The following is a 21,346-nucleotide window of genomic DNA, read 5'->3' as shown; positions in this document are numbered from 1 at the left end:
TGTCAGCACAGAGCTCTATGTGGGGTTTGAACCCGTGAACGGTGAGATCATGACCTGAGCCGAAGTCGGCCACCCAACCGACTGAGCCACCCAGGCTACCCTCCATAGCTATATTTTATTTTATTTATTTTANGATATTAACCCTTTGTCTGATATGTCATTTGCAACTATCTTTTCCCATTCGTTGGCTGCCTATTAGTTTTGTGGATTGTTTCCTTTGCTGTTCCATAGCTATATTTTAAATGTCACATCATTCTGAGGGGTCGTCACAGATAATAATAATAAATATTCAGTATGCTAAATGACAGGTGCCTTGAGGGCGAGTAGGCTGGAGTTGGAAGTTGAACAGGGAATGAGAGGGTAGAGTAGTAAGGGAGACCTGATGGCAAATGGGAACTTTAGGCAAGACTTGAATAAAGATGAATTTAGCTATGCGGCATTTTTGAACATATGACCCAAGCACAGGTGTCAGCCAGTGCCATTGTGCCAAGCAAAGTCAGGTACTGATACCTATGGAATGAAGTGAATGAGCCACCGGCTTTAAAAGTGGTCAGAGCGAAACATGGGCTAAAGACCTGTGAAGATCCTCAAGGTCTTGTAAGAATTTTGAATTTTCTCCAAGTAAAATGAGGAGGGCTTCTGGGGTTTTGGTCAAATTTGGACATCACCTGATTCATACTTTGATAGAGTCATGTTGCCTGAAGAGTTGACAATGGACTTGGAAAAGAAGAAGCATAGGATAAAGATCAGTTGATGACCATTGCAGAAATTCAGATAGAGGATGGTGGGTCTTATCAGGCTGAGGGCAGGCATGGTGATGAGAAGGGGTCAGATTCATCTCATGTTTTGAAAGTAGACCTAATCAGATTTCCTATAGGACGGGTTCTGCAGTATGAGAAAGGAATGAGTCAAGAATGAACCCTAGGTTTTTGGTCTCAGCAACTGGAAGGATGGGTTGCTATCAACTGAGAATGGGAAAACTGTGGTCAGAGCAGTGAAAAGAAAGCTCACACTGACACCACCAAATGCTGGTGGGGATGTAGAGCAACAGGCACTCTCATTCGTTGCTGGTAGGGAAGCAAAATGGTACATTTGAAAGATAGTCTGGCAGTTTCCTACAAAACTAACAGACTTACCAGACAATCCAGCAATTGCATTCCTTGATATTTACCCAAATGTGTTGAGAACTTATATCCACACAAAAACCTGCATGTGGATGTATACAGGCAACTTTACTCACAATTGACGACACTTGGAAGCCATCAAGATGTTCTTCATTAGGTGAATGGATAAACTGTAGTACATCCAGACAATGGAATATTATTCAGCACTTAGAGAGAGCGAGAGAGCAAGAGAGCGAGAGCAAGCACTGTCAAGCCATGAAAAGACAATGGGGGCTACTTAAACGCTTATTACTAAGTCAAAGAGGCCATTCTGGAAAAGGCAAAACTATGGAGACAATAAAAATATCAGTAGTTGCCAGAGGTTAGGCAGGAAGGAGGGACCATTAAGTGGAGAATTTTTATGCCAGTGAAACTGAAATTTTAGGGTAGTGAAACTAATTTGTATAACTATAATGGTGGACACATGTCATTATACATTTATCCAAACCCATAAAATGTACACCAAGAGTGAACTCAATGTAAATCATGGTCTTTGGGTGATTACATGTTATTGTAGGTTCATCAGTTACAACAAATGCACCACTGTAGTGGCGGATGTTAATAGTGAGGGAGACTGTGTATGTGAGGGCATGGGATATATGGGAAATCTCTGTACTTTCCTGTCAATTTTGCTACGAAGCTAAAACTACTCTAGGAAAAATAATTTAAAAAAAATTTTAAGGGAGCTCAGAGAAGTTTAAGTGTGAAGTCTGTCATGTCTACTAGATGTCCAAGAATAGGTTGCAAATAGATAATTAGATGATCACTGGATTTTTCAATGGAGATACACACTTTAAAGTTTTGAGCTTATCATTATATTATTTATAATCATGCCATTGCACAAGGTCACCAAAAAGCACATACAATTGTTAAGAAATGATTGTTGATTGGACTCTCATTCGTTACAATACTAAGAGAATGCTTTTTTTTCCCCTTAAGCCAGCATATTCAGTTAAGAATACAACAAAAACCCCATGGGGCCAAAAGCCACTGAAAAAAACTTTAAGAAAAATTTTAAATGTCATTAATGTGTTTATAAGTTCATTAATGATGATGGAGTTGTGAAGACAGAAACTTTCATATGCATGAGTAGAGAACACACAGGAATTGAAATAATAAAAAGAGAAAGTGCTTGTAAAAGTTTAGCCATAGAAGGTGAGGGAGAGCAAATCTAGAAAAGAAAATGTATCAGAGTGAAGGATAGTTATTTTATGAAGTACACAAATCTGACTGATGTTTTTTGTAAAAGAGAGTAAGAGACTGGAGATCAGTGAGGGGTGGGTTTGTCAGTCAAGAGATCTGATAAACCAAGAACAAAACTCAAAAGTTAAGACATGGGGAGGTCATCCTTAAGTGTCAATAATGGAGGAATTGACCCTACATGGAGGGTGGCATCAATTCCATTTCAACACAGGGAGCCCGTAAGAGAATTGTTTTAGATTTAGGAGGCAGATGTTGTCAAATGATAACAAATAATGATTTTTTTAATGTTTATTTTAGGGGGAGGGGGGAGAGAAAGAGAGAGAGAGAGAAAGAGGCGGAGGAGGGGAGGGGCAGGGAGAGAGGGAGACACAGAATCCGAAGCAGGTTCCAGGCTCTGAGCTGTCAGCACAGAGCCCAGCGTGAGGCTCAAACTCATAAACCACGAGATCATGACCTGACCATAAGTCAGACGCTTAACCGACTGAAACATCCAGGCGTCCCCCAAATAATGATTTTCTATTTTCTCTATAAAGGTGGCAGAATATTGGGGCGCCTGGGTGGCTCAGTCGGTTAAGCGTCCGACTTCGGCTCAGGTCATGATCTCACAGTTCATGGGTTCGAGCCCCGCATCCGGCTCTGTGCTGTCAGCTAGCTCAGAGCCTGGAGCCTGTTTCAGATTCTGTCTCCCTGTCTCTCTGACCCTCCCCTGCTCATGCTCTCTCTCTCTCTCTCTCTCTCAGAAATAAAGCATTAAAAAAAAATTTTTTTAAAGGTGGCAGAATATTAACACAGATAAAAGTAATCCTGGAAGAACTTTACAAAGTTAAAAATTGATTTACTTGGCATTCTTGAGATTTGTGTGAATATATTGAGCTAGGAACACCAAGATGGACAGACGGGTAACAGGAGAGGGAAAGGAGCTTCTGGAATAGAGGGCGGCTGGAGGATTCAGGTAAGGTCATTGACCAGGCTTTGAGAAGCTTTTAAGTGACAGATCATAAAACAGGTCCTAGATTATCTGGATTCCCCAACTCAGTGATGCAAGCTTTGAAGGCGGTGGGAACAAACCTAATAAGTAATAAAAATATAGAGTCTTTTTTAGCCCATGGCAACTGTGGAATGTTAGAGCAGTGATTGCTGAGGCGCAAGGAGTTACAAGGCTGTAAATAGTAGAGAATATGTTTGTGACCCCAGATGGTGGGTCTGGCTTTCTCCTCTATCCATGGCCAGCTGTGTTATAAATGGCTGCCACGTGCCAGTGGGCCAAGAGTCATTGGCATAGGGGGCAAGTATGCTTCCCTAATAGTTTGGATCTAGTGGTTTTGCTGGAAGCAAAGTTCCCATTGGAATCCTAAATAGGAACTGTGTCCTCTGCTACAAATAGTCCATGACGCACCCTGAAGATGCTACTGAGTCCACAGAACTAAAGTGGGGTTAGTGACAAAGAAAAAAAAATAAGGCTTCAAAAAGCCCTTAGCAGCTGGATATCAGCTTAAAGATTGCAGATTTGGGATAAAAAAACAGTAACAAAATACCTTAGACTTCTAGCTCAGCTTTGTATGTGTTCTCCTTAAAACAAAAGAGAACTAGTGAGTTTCTGTTTTTGAGATGGTGTCTGAGCAAATGGAACATGGAGAATGCAGCAAAGGTTCTCTGGGTTGATAAAAATATAGGTAGGCATTGTGCAATGAGGAAGTCACCATCAATGGTCTCAATAAAATTTCCATGCAGAGATAAGCCTTAAGTTGAACTCTAAGCTTAATGGTAATTATTGATGAGAACTTTAAAAACTGGTTGTAATACTCATATATCTCAATGATTTCACTCAGAGAAAGAATAAGCACTTTGTGGGGGCGCCTGCGTGGCTCAGTCGGTTAAGCGTCCGACTTCGGCTCAGGTCATGATCTCACGGTCCATGGGTTCGAGCCCCACGTCGGGCTCTGTGCGGACAGCTCAGAGCCTGGAGCCTGCTTCAGATTCTGTGTCTCCCTCTCTCTCTGACCCTCCCCTGCTCCCTCTCTGTCTCTGTCTCTCAAAATAAAAGACATTTAAAAAAAATTTTTTTTTAAAAATAAGCACTTTGTATTTTCCTAATTCATTTTGGATAATCAGGCCTTAATAATGTCATATTCAAGCAGAATTCAAATGCTACTCATGTCTATCACTATGACTGGGAGAAATTATCATGCCCTAGACTTCTCACTTCCAAAAGCATTATTGGTTGTTACAACTGTGCCCTCCTCTGGGCGACCTTTGGTCCTACAAAAAATCCTGGCATCCAGGCCACAAATTAGGACCACAGATACCTGCAGTCTTTCTTAGAAGGCCTTAGGCAGTATCTGGCTTTTTCTGATACCAAATGCATCACTCCAACACCAACTGGGTGTTCAATTCAATTTTGATACTTAACCCCACAGGTTGAGGATTCCATCCTACAACTGTCTCTTCAGATGCCAGCCACAAATGGGGTCCCCAGGGTACTCCCATTTCTGCCAGGCTGACTACAAATTTGGTGTTGCCCTGAGTCCCCACTCAGGTTTGATATTTTGCTAGAATAACTCCCACAACTCAGGAAAATGCTATACTTAACTATTAGCCTCTAATAAAGGACACAAGTCAACAACCAGGTAAAGAGGTACACAGGATGAAGTCCATAAGAACCCCAAGCACATGAACCTCTATCCCGGTGTGCACTCCCCTCCAGGTTGGGTGGTGGGAAGCATTATGGTTTAGAGGTTTTTAACAAGGTATCATTATATAGGTACAATTGACTAAATCATTGGCCATTACTGAATGAACTCAATCTCTAGCTCCTTCCCCTCCCCAGATGTCAAGGGTAGGGCTTAAACTTCAAACTGTCCGATGTCTGGTGACCAGCTCCTATCCTGAAGTACCTTTATTGGCCTCCATCTTGAGTCATTTCACTATCATACAAAAATAGTCTTGTCACTCAGGAAATCCCAAGGGTTTTAGAACCTCTGTGCTAGGAAGTAGGGACAAACACCAAATATTTACTGTTGTGTTTTTTTTTTAAACCAGACAGGAATGCAGATAAAGTAAAAACTATAGTAAGTGGTAGTCTCTGACGTCATACTGTCCCCATGAGGTCCTCAAGAAAGCCGTCCACCTCTCCACAATGGAAGAACCCAATCGTTTTCAACCCACTCCACACAATAAACAAAAATCTTAAGTTTAAAAGTCACTTAATAAGACTTTTATTATTGCACAAACCAGAGCAAGTATGAGACACATAGGTCCCAGGTCAGTGAGTTGGGAGGCTGGAAAATTCATAAAAAATATTGCAGAAGACCAATAATGCCATGAAGAAGGTAAAACTTAAAACTACCAGCATTTCCTAGACTGGGTTCTTTGGGCAAAATGGGGGTCAGGTCCCCGCCGTAACTAGTCAGAGGGAAGGGAATGAGAACCCACCAGGGGATCAGCCTGTGATTCCACTAGAGAATGGGAGACAGAGCGCAAACATCTGTCTTCTCTCAGCACGCGGAGGTGACATGCATGCCGTGAGGACTTGCCCGGTGTCAGAGGCAAGAGGACTTCTCCCACCACCTGGCAGTGACATCATTCTGGCAAGGTCTGAGCAGGTCAGAATATGAAATGCAGCTCCTGAAAACTCACAGCTGGAATACACGGCAGACGGCTCCGCACAGAGGCTCTCTAGAGCTGTCACGCTGAACAAAGAGCACATTCACTGAAGGTTTAAGGCCATTATCTTACGTGGAATTTCTTTTTAATACTGAATGAGTTTAGATCTTTGGATGAGCATTTTTCCACATTTGCCGATTCATAAAACTTATGTGGGTTGTGAAGTTTTTGGTGTTAAATCAGAGCAGACTATGAAATGAAAACTTTGTCGTGTTGGTTGCGCTCCTGAGGCCTTTATCTAGTGTGAAGTTTATGGTGTTGAATGAGGCTGTAGTTTCGCTTAAAGGATTTTCCACATTCACTACATTCATAAGGCCTTTCTCCAGTGTGAACTCTCTGATGCTGAGTGAGGTTAGAGCTTTATCTAAAAGCTTTCCCACATTCACGGCACTCATATGGCCTTTCTCCAGTGTGAACTTTCCGGTGCTGCATGAGGATAGAGCTTTGGCTAAAAGACTTTCCACATTCGCCACATTCATAAGGTCTTGCTCCACTGTGAATTCTCCGATGTTGAACAAGGCCGGAGCTTTGTCTAAAGAATCTGCCACATTCAGCACACTCATAAGGCTTTGCTCCAGTGTGAACTCTCTGGTGCCGAACAAGTTTGTATTTGTACCCAAAAGCTTTCCCACATTCACTACGCACATAAGGCCTTTCTCCAGTGTGAGTACGATGGTGCTGAACAAGTTTATACTTGAACCTGAAGGCCTTTCCACATTCACTGCACTCAAAAGGCTTTACTCCAGTGTGGACTGTCTTGTGCTGAATAAATGTATGCTTGTAGCTGAAGGTTTTCCCACAGTCACTGCTCTCAAATAGTCCTTCTCCAGTGTGAATTCTCTGGTGCTGAACAAGTGTTTGTTTGTGACAGAAGACTTTTCCACATTCGCCACATCTGTAAGAACTTTTTCCATTGCGAAAGGCCTCCTCACACTTCGTACTGCTGTGTATACTCGGTACTGCCTTGGGAGTGGCCTGATGCCGGAGAAGACCCACACTGGCCACGAAGTCCTTTTCAACTGCCCCACAGGTGAAAGGCTTCCCTAATGAACGGCTTCTATAGCTCTTCCCACAGGAAGCCCTGTCCATGCCTTTGCTGTAGGGCTTTTTCCCACTGTGCTCACTGCGGTGTTGGTGCAGATCTGCGCTGAAACAGAATTGTTTCCCACATGCCACACATGTGTAGGATTCCTGCCCAGTATGTGTTCCTCGATGCTCAGCCAGGTACAAAATGTCCTTCATGACAGGAACACACATCTCACGGAGATGAACCTTCTGGGTAAATAGATTTGGTCCCGAAGTCCTGATTGGTGGTGTCCTTCCCAGAGAAATATTTTGTCCAGAAGGGGACTCCTCATTCTCTATGCCACATAAGCAATCTGAAAACAGAAAAATGCTGGTCAAGTACACGTGGTCTCTGGGGACAAGTGGCAGCCATGTTACAAATACGTGCCTGACACACCCAAGAATGAATGCGTGAGGCTGTTTCCGGGAGGAAGGAGCTAAGAGGCAGGAGGCAAGATGAGGGAGGGGCTGCTTTGCAACACTGGGGTCCAAAAGGTCACGGACGCAGCGAGGCCTTGCAAGGCAGGAGGAGAAATGGGATGGAGTCCAGCGGGGAGAGGCAGCCAGGGCTTCTGACTTGCTCCTCCTCCGAGGACTCCGAGGAGGACTGCTGCTCACACGCGAGTGTTGTGAAGCTTTGGTCCAGGAACAGAAGAGTCAGATTGTCAGTGAGTAGCTGGTGTTCAAAGACATTTGAGGAAACGCGCTCACCACCTGCTGGGCCTGGGCCAGCGCTGGGGACGCTGCAAAGGCGGCAGTGGAAAGGAACGGGCAGCAGACAGACGGAAGTTGGGAGCATCCAGGGCCAGAAGTCAGAGTAAGAATGACAAACTGGCCAAATATCAGGAACAGGGAAGAAAAGGTGGAAATGAGATGTGGCCAATGGAAATGGCACCAAAACACTGGTTTGAACAGGATTCTGGTATAATGTAAACTCGGTCCGGAGGTCACGTCTTCCCTCAGCTGCCACTCAGCAGGGCCAGGCCCCCTCCAGCCTCTCCCCCCCACCCCCACCCCGGCAGGAGTGTATCTCTTCTATGCAGCACCCAGAACTCTGCCCAACACCCCTTACTGAGCAACTACACAGGGCTAGCATAACACAAGTCCTAAGGGAAAGACAGGACAGGAAAGTGGCCAGTACCAGCCCAGAACAGCTTATGACACAGCAAATCAAAGAAAACTAAACATTACAAAAATAACCTCAGACAAGGAGTGCCTGGGTGGCTCAGTCAGTTGAGCGTCTGACTTCGGCTCAGGTCATGATCTCACGGTTCGTGGGTTCGGGCCCCACGTCAGGCTCTGTGCTGAGAGCTAGCTTAGAGCTTGGGGCCTCCTTTGGATTCTGTATCTCTCTGTCTCTCTGACCCTCCCCTGCTCACACTGTCTCTCTCTCTCTCTCTCGGAAATAAATAAAACATTAAAAAAAATTTAAAGAACCTCAGACAAAGGTCTTAAGAAAACAGTGTCCATGTCAGTGATGGCAATTCCTGGCACATGCAGGCAGCAGAACCGTCAGAAGGGAGCAAAACCTGAGGCAAGTAAGTACCAAGGATCTGCAGAAGCCACCCAGCCAGGGAGGGGGCAAGACAGGAGGGGTCCATCCGGCTGATGGCCGAGACTGCCTAGAAGGATTATGTAGAATGCTGTCCTACTAGGATCCAGGACAGTGGGTCCTGGGGTAGCAGGGAGAGAAGACGGCAGTACTGCCCAGGCACAGCAACAACAGCACCTCCTCAGGGAACTAGGAACCGATGTGGTGCCCATGGTCTGGGTGTATGGACAGAGCGCGGCCTCCAGGGAAAAGCAGAAAGGCAGAGCTGATTCCCAGGTCACTGTGGTGGGTGTGAGCGCCTTACCCAGGGAGGTTATACGTGCCAAGGTCTCCAGCATCACATCGTGGTACAGGCATCTCTGAGCCTCATCAAGGAGCCCCCACTCCTCCCAGGAGAAGTACACGGCCACGTCCTCCAAAGTCACATTGTCCTGTCATGTTGGGGACAGATAAAACCACAGCCTCCCTCCTGAGGACCCCCAATCCAAACCCACACATCTACCCCATGCCCATCCTCTTCCCAAGCTCCCCGCCTCGGCAGAGAAACCAGGTTCTTCTGCTGGTTCTGTTCGTTCCTCATGGTTCTATTAACCAACGTGCCCAGCCCTCAGCAAGTACAGGCAGGAAGGCAGGGACGCCGTCTATGCTCAGGAACACGCCTGAGGGTTACATGACTGCATCTCTTCCTGCCATGCAGTTCTCTGGGGTCCCCCACGATCATGCCTCACAGTAGTATCTGGGGTCACCCATCGCCCTTAACCTCCAATACCAGGGCCCAGAACCATCAATTCATACTCCCTCTCTCCACATGCACTCCTCTGGACCCCACGGCCACTGCCAACTCCCTGCCCCACACCATACACGTCTCCCTGGACTTGCTCCAAGTGACCCGGTACATGGCATCCAGAAAGAACTTGGCAAATTCAAACACGATCCAGTACTACCCCGGACTGCTGATGAACCCCAACACCAGGGGTGGCCCTGGACATGCTCTGAAGGCCTCTCTGCCTGTTCCTAATCCTTGCTTCAACCTCAGTCACATAGAACCATATGTGAATTTCAGATACCTGTGACACTTTCCCAGATCTGTGCTGCACTTGCTGTCCCTTCAGCAGCCACAACCATCTTCTTTCCATCTGACTCTCTTTGAAAGCCCAGCCATACTGGTACCAGGCATAGGGATTCTCACAGATGACCACATTAGCCCCAGACCTTACCACCAAAGCTCACCAGAAAATCATAGAAAACCCCTCTCATCCCAATTAATCCTATGCCTCCATATCTATCTCAGGTCCGCTTCCTTTGGAAGTCTTGGTCACCCGCCAAGACTATCGTCCCCACATACTCCCTTTGTGGTTACTTCTCTCCTACATCTATATTTATGATACTCCTAACCCCCAACCAGGTGGCCAAGCAATAGATCCAGTCCTCAAAACTCTAACTCTTCTTTCTGACCTGCTCCTTAACATGGCTGCCATGACCTGAATTCCATCTTCTAAATGTAACCCACAGCCTGGTGCACACACTAGCCACCACTTTTGGGTGCCCCCACCCTAAGCCCCACCCCAGGTTTCTAGACCGTGTGCAGCTGCCCACTCGATGCCACCATTCATCTGTTCTCTAAAGTATCTCAGAATCTTAACATGGCCAGAAACAAAGCTCTTGCTATCCCCAGTGAAAATCACTCCTACTACGGATTTTCCCATCTCAGTTCAGAGAACTTCCCTTCTTGCCGCTAAGACCAAAAACTTTAGTGTCATCTCTGACTCCTTCCTTTCTCTCTCTCACCCTCAAAATCAGCTCTTTTTGAAAAATGGATCCAGAATCCAACCACTTCTCCCACCTCCACAGCCACCACTCTGGTCCGTGGACACTCACCTGGACTATTCCGGTACCCTCATCCCTGGTCACCCTTCCTCTACCCTCGCCCCCAAAGTCTGTTTTCCACTCTATCACCCGATGGAGGCTATTTGGACCTGAGTACATCACCTCCCTCCTCCGCCCCAAATCTCCCATTACAGTTGTCCAACTTCTCAGGCAGCCGTTTCCAAGACTAACTCCAGCCCCCCTGCTGTCTGCTCCTAAGAGGAAGAAGACATGGTGTGCCCTGTCCCCACACCAACAGGCACTTGCACATGCTGGTACGCGTTCCTGTGATCACCTTCTACACCTCTTCCCACTGCAGAAATAAGAACTCCTGCATACGAGCCGCAGCCTGGACTCAGGGCGAGTCTAGATCACTCCCTGGCCGTGGGATTTCTCCCAGATCCCCAAACCAGGAGGGCTGGCAGAAAGGCAGGTGACGAGTCCAGGGCACCACAATCCCAAAGTTGATATGGTGAGATCCAAACCCGCGGGGCCCAGGGGCACCTTCCACCTCACTGTGTAGGTTCCGTAAGTGCCGCTTCAGCCACGAGGACCTATGGGCAGAAGCCACAGATGCCGGGGACCACGGAGTAATCCAACCAGCCCGAGCCTCCCCTGTATCTCTGTCCAGCCCTGGAGGCCAGGCCTTGGGCTAAAGCACTAAACTCAGAATTTCAGTCCTCAGCGCTCCCCGTTCCCAGTTCTGTGAGCTTGGACGCAACCTCCCTGGGCCTCGCCGTCCTCATCACCCCCATTCCAGTCGGTTCTCCCTGAGCAGCTCCTGGAAAACTGTTAAAGCCCTAAATCAGACCGTGTCCTCATTCTCTTCATAACCATCCATGGGTCCCAGCGCCCCTACCACACCTCAGCCCGCCAGGCCTCCGTGATCGCGACGCACACCCAGTGTCCCCCAAGGGTAGAGGGCGGACCCCACATCCGGAATCTTCCCCTTCTGGACCTCCAGCCCCTGCACCAGCCGGTTCCTCCCCTGCAGCCCGCTCCCGCACCCTGTCACGCCGGCGCGCGGACACGGGGACCTGGGCCCAGGAACGCGAGCAGGTGCCCCGTGCTCGGGCCTTGAGGGCCCGGGAGTCGCGCGTTTACCTGAGACCGGTCCCCTGGCGTGGCCGCCGCCATCGGACTCTGTGGGTCGGCGGTCCCTGTCTCGGCCCCGCCGCGGGGCAGCACGAGCGGCGTCGCAGAGCCACGCACCCCAGTCTGTGCGGCGGGGACGGCGCCTCTTCCCGCCCCTTCCTGCTCAGTCATCACAGTCCAGACCACGCGTGACAGACCTGGAACAGACCCAGGAACACCCAAAATGACCTTCACAACCAGGGCGCCGGAATTCCCGCCCAAACCACTGTACACGCATGAAAGAGTTCTTAGCTTGGGCTTTCATTGGCTCAACCCACTGCCTCTCGGCGCGGAGCCCTCTGGGTAATGTAGTAGAAGCGCTGACGAAGTTGTTCCCTACCAGAACCATCCCAAAGACTCGAGTTCCGCCAGGACTCCGATGGTCCCGAAGGCTTCTTTAAGGGATTTAGCACAGGGGAGTGCTGTCTGCCAGTGATCTTCAAAAGTTCTTAGAAGCATGATTTCAGACCCCATGAAGCTCAGCAGGCTCCCATTCTGAACTCATTAGTTGAGAAAACTCCTTGTGAGGTTAAGGCAAGTTTGCATGGCCTCTTGCCCTCAGATGCCCACGGATACCCAGCCCCCACTCAATTGTTTCTGCTAGAGCACCAACCCACAAGGCACCTAGTTGATTGGTATTCAGAGTGACTTATTCTGGCATTGTGAAGGAACTTATTGTAGGAACTTCTTCCGTGACTATGGGAGCAAACATTTGTGTTTTCTGAAAAACCTGTTTTTCTTAATACTTCCCCTTAAGCAAACAGGCTGTTGACCCCCTGCTCACAAAGAACTAACTTTGCCTTTGCTATGCTAAAGACATTATCTTGTATTTGAATGCTAAAGATACCTTCCTTCCCCATAGAATAAGCATCTAAATCGTCTACCTTAATCACTATTGATAAAGGTTATGCATGAGTCTTCTACAAATCTATGTTCTGGGAAATTCCTACTTATCGAAGAAATTTGTCATCAGAAATCATTATCTAAGGCAAATGCCACTTCTGTGTTGTCCCCCAAACACTTAAATTATAAAATAAAGTGGAGTCTCAGTCGTGGCAGAGATGCCTGCCTGGTGACCAGAAAGAATCTCAGGGCTTTCTCATCCCTCTCTCACTGACACCATCCATCCCTCAGGGACACCTGGACCTGCTGGAGCCCGACTCCGGCAGCTCCCGAGATTAAAAACAGTATTATAGGTGTGACCAAAGGCTGCTACTGATACAAATGCACATCATTCCATAAAGCCATTTCGACATAAAAATATGTACATTCTTAGCTGTAAAGTAATCAACATCATCGTATTCTTCTTCATAGGCATGTAACCTCAAGCATTGGCGTCACTTTTGTGAGTTTCAGTACATTCAGTCAAGAACAAGAGGACAAGAGTGGACAGGTGCATAAGAGAAAGAAGGAAAAGGGACGTGGGGCTGCCCTGAGGCAAACGGACAAGGGTGAAGCTTTGCCTCTAGATCCCACAGAAAACGTCTCTCCCACCTGTATATTGTGACTGTGTCCTACCCAGTGAGGAACAATGTTTAATCCATAGGATATTTCTTTCCCTGTATTCCAAGATATTCAATTCCTTTCAGGGATCTGCCGTGTGTCTCAAATGGAGAGCAACCAATTTCACACTGGGAGCACGAGTGCAAAGGGTGCCATCTGAACCCCAATATTAAGGGGGTATCTGAATCCCAAGAGGAAGGGAGCACCTGAACTGCATGATCTCATCGCCTCGCTGGGAAATGACGATCATTTCTGCTATTACTGAAGGGAAAGTTCTGCAAGGGAATTCAGATTCTCTCAGAAAGGAGTGAAATAGAAATTACAGAGTTTTAATAAAGTTTATGTGGTTCTTTAAAGATAGTAAAAGGAAGCATCAGTGAAGGGCACAAAAATTTAAGACTTTGGGGACACCTGGGTGGCTCAGTTGGTTGGGCGTCCGACTTCAGCTCAGGTGATGATCTCATGGTTTGTGAGTTCAAGCCCCATATCAGGCTCTGTGCTGACAGCTCAGAGACTGGAGCCTGCTTCAGAATCTATGTTTCCCTCTCTCTCTCTCTCTCTCTGCCCCTCTGCCACTCCCACTCTGGCTCTCTCGATCTCTCAAAAAAAAAAATGAATAAACGTTAAAAAAATGTTTTTTAATTTAAGACTTCAATGAAATTTAACAAATCATTTAAGTCTGCGAAGAGCTAGAATCCATTGAGCATGTGCTGGAGCCTTGGTCACTTTGAGGATACTGTCTCCAGAAGGTGATTCTTTTTCATTCATGAGCACATTGAGCGATACCAGCTTGGAGAGCTAAAGAGGTCATTTAGAGTAGCCAGAAGAATAAACATAAACAGAGAATTTGAGGTGTCATGTTTACTCACTGCTCTAACAAATATGTATTGTACACACAAATAAACCACTTAGAAGTGTGTGTATTTCTTACAAGAATTATAGCAAATACTTAGTAAGCAATGCCAAAAATAGAAATCTAAAAATAATAGAGTATGTAAAAATGTACAATCTATGTGAGATGAAAGACACCAAATACTTTAAAAAAGGTGAACTGAGTCTATAAAAGTTCTGTGAATCTTGGTGAATCCTAGACAAACATGCCATTTAAGAACTGCAGTCATTCATAGATAAGTCCTATCTCATTTCTTTGATCAAAGTACTTACTGTAGAGACACAATTAGGGACTATGCTAGGGGTATCTTTCTTTCAGGACAAGAGGAAAATGCCCACCCCATAGGTTTTTTTTTGGGTGGGATTTAAGGAGTTAGATCAGACTCAGTTATCACTGATCAAAGACTGAGAGCGATGAAAACTTTAGAAATCCCAATAAATTCACCATATCCAAAGCAAGTGCCAAGTTCGGAATATATCAAAGCACTTTTACATCTGGTTATATGTCAGAGTCACACTTAGACCTGACCCCATCTACATTCCTGGTCATTCTCGCTCCCCAATTCCTAGAACCTTTTTCTCACTTTTTATATAACATGACTTCTATTTCTCTAAATAGCAGATGAAAGTTTATTTACTCTTCTCTGCATTGGCCACAGATACTTACTACAAAGGTAATGTCACAGGCACAATAAGGAGAATCCTGCACCCAGAAACACAAGAGAAAGAAGATGGAAGTTTTCAGTTTTCATGCTGATCTCTCACCGTTTTTAGAGACATTCTATTACAGACACCCAAACACAGCAAAGCCCATAAGGTAAAACAATCAAACAACAACACGACACACACACACACACCCCCCCATACGCTAACATTTATAAACTTTTTATTTTCCTGATGCTCCAACATCCCCCCATCAGGTGAATACCAGCAAGTGACCAATGCACCAGAGTGATGAGGCTGGCCAGCGCCCCAAGTTCCCCTTCTTGCTTTCTCCTGTCTCTGACTCCTGTGTCTCTTTGTTCTGTGTCTCTTTGTCTCCTCTCTACTCCCCTCGGGCTTGAACCAGCGACCTGAGCTCTCCTCCCATCTGGCCCCAGCGTCTACACCTGGCCTCCCTCTTCTAGGACCTGTAAGTATAATAAAACTCTTTAATTTCCTACCTCCCAAAGTGTAATTGCTGCCGCCCTGTGGGAGTAAGCCTTGAAGACCCCACAAGGGAGGGATTACTCCTCCACTAGGCCCACAGGGAGGGGATGATCTGAACTCGCTAAAGTCCCCAAGAGATGCCCCTGACCGTGCACTTACTGCTTGGCTCCCCTGACTGGCTGCACACAAGATAAACCTACCTGAAGGTCTTGAGATTTCTGTACACGCACAGCCTGCAGTCACTGAAACATCTGCAGGTGCGTCTTTGGGAGACACACTCCGTGTACCCTGCTGCTGTCTCTTCCACACTCTATTGATAGTGTTTCTGTGCCAGTTATGGGTCTCACAGCTAGCGACAGGGGCCTACTGAATCCTGGGTGTCAGGGTGCACAGCTCCTTGCAGAACCTGGGGTTGATTCCCCTCAGCACTGCAGCACTGGGATATCCCTCATGAACAAGGAAAAATTCATGTTGTCTCCAAGAGCACTGGAAGTTGTCACAACTGCCCCTTTCCCAGGGTGACCTCAGGCCTCCAGGCAAAAACTCAGGACTACAGAGCAGTCTTTCCTAGGAGGTCCCAGCGGCAGTGCAAACTATGATACAACCGGAGAGTACTACACTCTACCATCACACTGTCCCCTCTGAGGCACCCAAAGTTTGCATCCCCCACACAACCTTCCCCTTCAAGTTGACAGTCCTTAGATACCCTACACTGTGGAAAGAATTTCCAAGATTAAAGGTGCTTAACAGGAAGGCCTTTACTATTGCACAAACCAGCCACAGGCCTGCAACCATTTCCGGTTTGGTGACTTGAAAGCTGGAAAACCTCATCAGGAGCATTACCTGAGGCCAGTTAGGTCTCTCAAAAAGCTAGTTCTTCTGTACAAGCCATCAGCAGAACCCAGACAGTTTTCTAGAGGCCGACAGAGGGTCAAGTCCATGCGCTACCTTGTCAGGAGAGAAGGGAATAAGATCCCACAAGGGCTCAGGATACTCTTGGTTTCCTCTGGTGTGCAGCAGAGCAGAGGTCACCTTTGCTAAGCAAACCATGGTGGTGACTGACGCACCCTGGGGGGACTTGTCAGGTGGTGGAGCTGAAGTGGCTGCTGCCACCGACACTGGCAGTGAGCTTGGACAGGTTGCACATGCTTCCCGCATAACTGAAACTTACAGGGGAATCTCTAGCCTATAGATGTTTTGATATGTAAAATTCAGTTCAGGCAGATGGCTCGAGAGGCTTTCCTCCAACACAATTTAAGTAAGAAAAGGGCACATTTCTCTGCATCTGTTTCACCTTGTGTGAACTCCTCAGTGTTGACAGAGATCGGTTTGCAACTAAAGGATTTCTCACATTCACTGCAGGTGAGCTCTCCTATGTCGAAGGAGGCCAGAGCTCTGGCTAAAGGATTTCCCACACTCATTGCACTCAAAAGGCTTTGCTCCAGAGTGAACTGTCTGGTGTCGAACAAGGTGGGTTTTACGGCTAAAGGATTTCCCACATTTGCTGCACTCTTAAGGCCTTTCTCCAGTGTGAACTCTTTGGTGCTGAATGAGGACAAATTTCTCACTAAAAGATTTCCCACATTGAATGCACTCATACGGCCTTACTCCAGTGTGAACTCTCCAGTGTCTCATGAGGTGGGTTTTGTAACTAAATGATTTCCCACATTCAGTGCATTTGTAAGGCCTTGCTCTAGTGTGAGCTCTTTTGTGGCGAAGAAGGCCAGAACTTTGGGTAAAGGATTTCCCACATTCAATGCATTTATAAGGCCTTTCATTAGTGTGAACTCTCAGGTGTTTAATAAGGATAGATTTTTGGATAAAGGACTTCCCACATTTGCTGCACTCATAAGACCTCTCTCCAGTATGAACTCTTTGGTGTTGAATGAGGTCAGATTTCTGGCTGAAAGACCTGCCACATTCTATGCACTCATAAGGGCTTGCTCCCGTGTGAACTCTCCCGTGTCGAATGAGAGGGGTTTTGCGGCAAAAGAACCTCCCGCATTCACTACACTTGTAAGGCCTTTCTTCAGTGTGAATTTTCCGGTGCTGAAAAGGTCTGCATTTGCAGCTGACGTCTTTCCCACATTGGCTACATTCATCAAGATCTTCTCCGTTGTGGAATCTCTGGTGGTCAAGCGTATAAGTGTTGCTAAAAGCTCTCCTGCATGCGATCCATTTGTGACTTGTTCCACTGGTAAAGGGCTCCCCACACTCAGGGCTGCTCTGTGGCTTCACACTATAGGGTGGATCCAGGTGCTGGAGAAGGCCTGAGGCAGCCAGAGAGTCCTTTCCACCCTCCCCACAGGTAAAGGGCTTTGCTGACACANGACTCATTCCACTGGTAAAGGGCTCCCCACACTCAGGGCTGCTCTGTGGCTTCACACTACAGGGCGGATCCAGGTGCTGGAGAAGGCCTGAGGCAGCCAGAGTCCTTTCCACCCTCCCCACAGGTAAAGGGCTTTGCTGACACTGGAATCTGCAGCTTGTCACTAACAAGGCACTGTCCATATCCATTTTGAAGATTTTCTCTCTACTGTCATGCGTCTGAAACTGGTGAAGGTTTACACCAAGCCAGAAGCCTCTGGACGCTCAACCCAAGTATGACTTCTGCCCAGAATATGCCGCTCGAAGCTCAGAAGGTTGCAAGCTGTCTTTCAAGACTGGGACACAATTCTCACAGAGATGAGTCTTCTGGATTGATGAACCTGCCTTAGAAGTCCTGACCTGTGATACGCTTTCTACAGAAACACTCTGCCCCTAAGGTACTTCCTCATCCTCTGCTCCACACCAACAATCTGGAAGCAGAGAAATGCTGATAAAATCCCATCAAAAATGTGTGTCATAAATATACATTTGAACCAAAGGTGGAATCCATGGGTTTAATTTCAGAATGAGGCACCGATCTGAAGGAAGGGGTGCTTTGTAGTACTGGGCCTCCAAAGATGACAGAATGAGGGAGTCCTTTTGGGACAAAGGGCACAAGTATGGGGCACCACACAGGGAGGGGAGGCAGGATCACTAATTCATTCCTATGCCAACAGCCTTCCGCAGGAATGTGTTTTCTGGGGACAAGTCCACGCTACTCAGAACGATGTCTTGCCCAGGCCCAGGGAAATACCAGTGGAACTAAGTATCTGGTGTTCAAGGACGATTTGTGGCTGTGTGCACCCCTCACAACACGTCATGTGTGGGAGAACTGCAGGCCATGCAGTGGAAAGGAACAAGTGATGGAGGTCAGAAAGCTGGGGACAGCCAGGAATGGAAGTCACTGCTGAAATGTGACTCCGAATCAGAAAAGTGTCAAGGATGCAGCAAAAGGGTGTAGAAATGATGTGTCCAGTGGCACTTGCACCAAAACCCTGGTGAGCACAGCCCGGATGTCAGGGCCCCTCCAGCAGCTGCCACTCCCCAGGCCCAGGTCGCCTCTGAGACTGCCACGTTCACCCTGCGAAGCAGCCAGCACTCTCCTCAGACTCCCAGTTGTGGAACTACGTGGGGACTGAGTGAAGCAAGTCCTTAGGGAAAGACGGGACAGGTGAGGGGTCAGCACCGGCCCAGAGCAACTCAGGAAACATCGGACCACAGAAAAGAATACTGCAATAAAATCTCAAAGGACTGTCTTTCAAGAAAGGTTTAAGGACCACATAAGTAGGGGCCAGGACAGTGCTTACAATCCCTGATACAGGCAACCACCAGGAAATCTTTTAAAAGTTCTTATCACAGGGAAAACTATTTAGAACCCTGTATGGTAATGAATGTTTATTACATGTAATGCGGTAAGCATTCTGCAACATACACAAATATCAAATCGTTACGTGGTACACCTGAAACTAATATGTTGCATGTCAATTATATCTCAATTTTTTAAAAAAAGGGGGGGGGCAAAACCTGGGGCACAAGATGCCACAAATCTGGACACAGTCATCCCAGATTTCCAGACCTTTCCCTGCACACACTGGGGTAGCAGGTGTTAGGGCAGCTTGCTGACGGCACTACTTGGGGCAGGGCACACAGCTTAGCACTGGCACCCACAGCACACAGGCAAGGAAGCAGGGAAGTTAGCAGTGGCCAAGGTTCAGCTCTGGGAGAGGGAGAGAGAGCAGCTCAGGACACTGAGAGGAAGATGAAGGCCTTACCCAGGGATGCTGTGAGTGCAAAGGTCTCCAGCATCACGTCGTGGTACAGGAGCCGTTGAGCCTCATCAAGGAGCCCCCACTCCTCCTGGGAGAAGTACATGGCCACGTCCTCAAAGGTCACACAGCTCTGCCACAGCGGGGATAGTTCATTCCATTATCAGCTTCTCCCCTAGGTTCTCCTCACAAGCTCATCCACCCACTCATTCTTCCCCTGCTCAGCCACCTCCCCATGGCCCCATCTCAGAGCGGGTACCAGGCCCTGGGGCCACTGATGCATACTCTTTCCTCCTGGTCCTTTTGATCACTATGACCACCTACAGCAACAACAGGCAGGTGGCACTTAGACGATACTTAAACTCTGGGTCTGGCCTGCAGAGAAACACTCTTTCTCATTAAGCAATTCTCCCAGGATCCTCCAGACCCGATCTCCCAGACGTAGCTGCGGCTGTGGGCTCCCTCTTCACCCTCACGTCTTCAAGGTCAGGGTCCTCGGCCTCACTTCCCACTCTCTCTCCTAGTCCTCCCTGCTCTGCGCCACAGGCACCACCCCCCACCACTCCTTCCCCCACTGCATATAGAGTCCGGCGAATTCGAACACATTCCAGAACTACAGCAGCACACCTCCAATGGTCCCCACTGCCAGAGGCAGCCCAGAATCCTGCTCCGTAGGTCTCCCTGCCTGACAGCTACTCGCTTCAACCACAGCCACACAGAACCACTTGCGGACCTCAGGCACCCACCCCCCTCCTCCACTTGTGCTGCGCCGGATCGGCTCTCACCGGTCAAGCCTTCTTCTCTCTTCCTAACCCTCATCCAGAGCCAGTCCCACAGCCTTTCCACCCCGGGTCCAGAGATTCTCCTATGTGAGCACCTGGCCCCGAGCTAATCCACCGGCCTGACCAAAACTCCCCAGACACGCCAAGGTCACAACAAAGTCCTAGTGGCCCCAGAGCGGTGAGTAAGCAGCAGTCCTGGCCTCACTGCCCTCGTCTCCTGCTCCCGTCCCGTGTGCTCCCGTCCCGTGTGCACCCGTCCCCGGAAGCCTTGGCCACCTGTCGGGTCAGCCTCTCTCCCACACTGTTCCCACCGCTTCTCTCTTTCACTGAGCCACACAGACACTGGTCTGTTNCACCAGCCGGCCCCTCCCCTGCAGCCCGCTCCCGCACCCCGTCACGCCGGCGCTCAGACACCGGGCCCCCGCCCACGAGCGCGTCCCCGGCCCGGACACCGGGACCTGGGCCGCAGGAACGCGAGCAGGTGCCCCGCGCTCGGGCCTTGAGGGTCTTGGGGGTGGGGGGAGCGAGGAGGGCCCGGGGGCCGCGCGTTTACCTGAACCAGGTCCCTACGCTCGGCCACCGCCATCGGACTCTTGGCGGAGCGGACACCCGGGCCGGCGGTCCCTGTCCCGGCCCCGGCGAGGGGCAGCCCGGGCTGCGTCGGCGAGTCGCGGACGCCAGTCTGTGCGACGGGGACAGCACCTCCTCTCGCGACTTCTCAGTCCCGTTACCTCAGTCTCCACCGGCGCTCAGGAGTCGATGATCTAGCAAACAGACCTAAGAACAGCCAAGACTACCGCCACGAGGAGGATACCGGAAGTCCCGCCCCGAAGGGATGCGCACGCACGGAATTGCCCTTCTCAGGAGTCTCTATTGGCTAAATGCCGACGACGCCCGGTGCTGTATCCTCTGGGTAGTGTAGTTCCCACAGCCCGAAAGCCCTGGCGCCGGGCGCCCCTCAGCCAAAGGCTGGGAGGGAAAGGTGCTGAGAGGTGGTGTTTCCAGCTTCCAAGGGCAGGGGAGGGCCCTCTCTCCTTTAAGGGGCCGCACTTAGACTTATAAGGAGTATTGTCTGCAACTGATCACCTACGTGTTTAGAGAAGTTATTTAGGACTCCTTGAAATTAGCATTCTCCCGGATTCTAAAAGTATTATTTCAGGATGCTCCCAATGACTCTACATCCCTACCACAAAGTCGTGCAGACACAAAACGTAGAGCCCAATAGTTTATCTTTTTCCTTTT

The 21,346-nt window shown here is 48.4% G+C and overlaps 2 protein-coding genes across 2 annotated transcripts; both read right to left on the bottom strand.

The window, feature by feature from the left end:
• Window positions 1-5,595: 5,595 nt before the first annotated feature.
• On the bottom strand, window positions 5,596-12,120 carry LOC144225723 (uncharacterized). Its single transcript, XM_077756959.1, has 4 exons — window positions 11,987-12,120; window positions 11,617-11,872; window positions 8,951-9,077; window positions 5,596-7,408 (listed from the first exon to the last, which is right to left on the bottom strand). Exons 1-4 carry the CDS (start codon window positions 12,118-12,120, stop codon window positions 6,390-6,392), a joined length of 1,536 nt encoding a protein of 511 aa, XP_077613085.1. The 3' UTR covers window positions 5,596-6,389.
• Window positions 12,121-16,542: 4,422 nt separating this feature from the next.
• On the bottom strand, window positions 16,543-20,898 carry LOC144225722 (zinc finger protein 587B-like). Its single transcript, XM_077756958.1, is given in 4 exon segments — window positions 16,543-17,521; window positions 17,663-17,987; window positions 19,329-19,455; window positions 20,658-20,898. Coding segments are annotated over 4 exon segments (1,464 nt in total). The 5' UTR covers window positions 20,691-20,898.
• Between the last annotated feature and the right edge of the window lie 448 nt (window positions 20,899-21,346).

Source organism: Crocuta crocuta, unplaced genomic scaffold (genome assembly GCF_008692635.1).
Source record: "Crocuta crocuta isolate KB4526 unplaced genomic scaffold, BGI_CrCroc_1.0 scaffold142, whole genome shotgun sequence".
Taxonomy (NCBI): domain Eukaryota; kingdom Metazoa; phylum Chordata; class Mammalia; order Carnivora; family Hyaenidae; genus Crocuta; species Crocuta crocuta.
The sequence above is the reverse complement of the archived record's forward strand: the minus strand, read 5'-3'. Positions and strand labels throughout refer to the sequence as shown.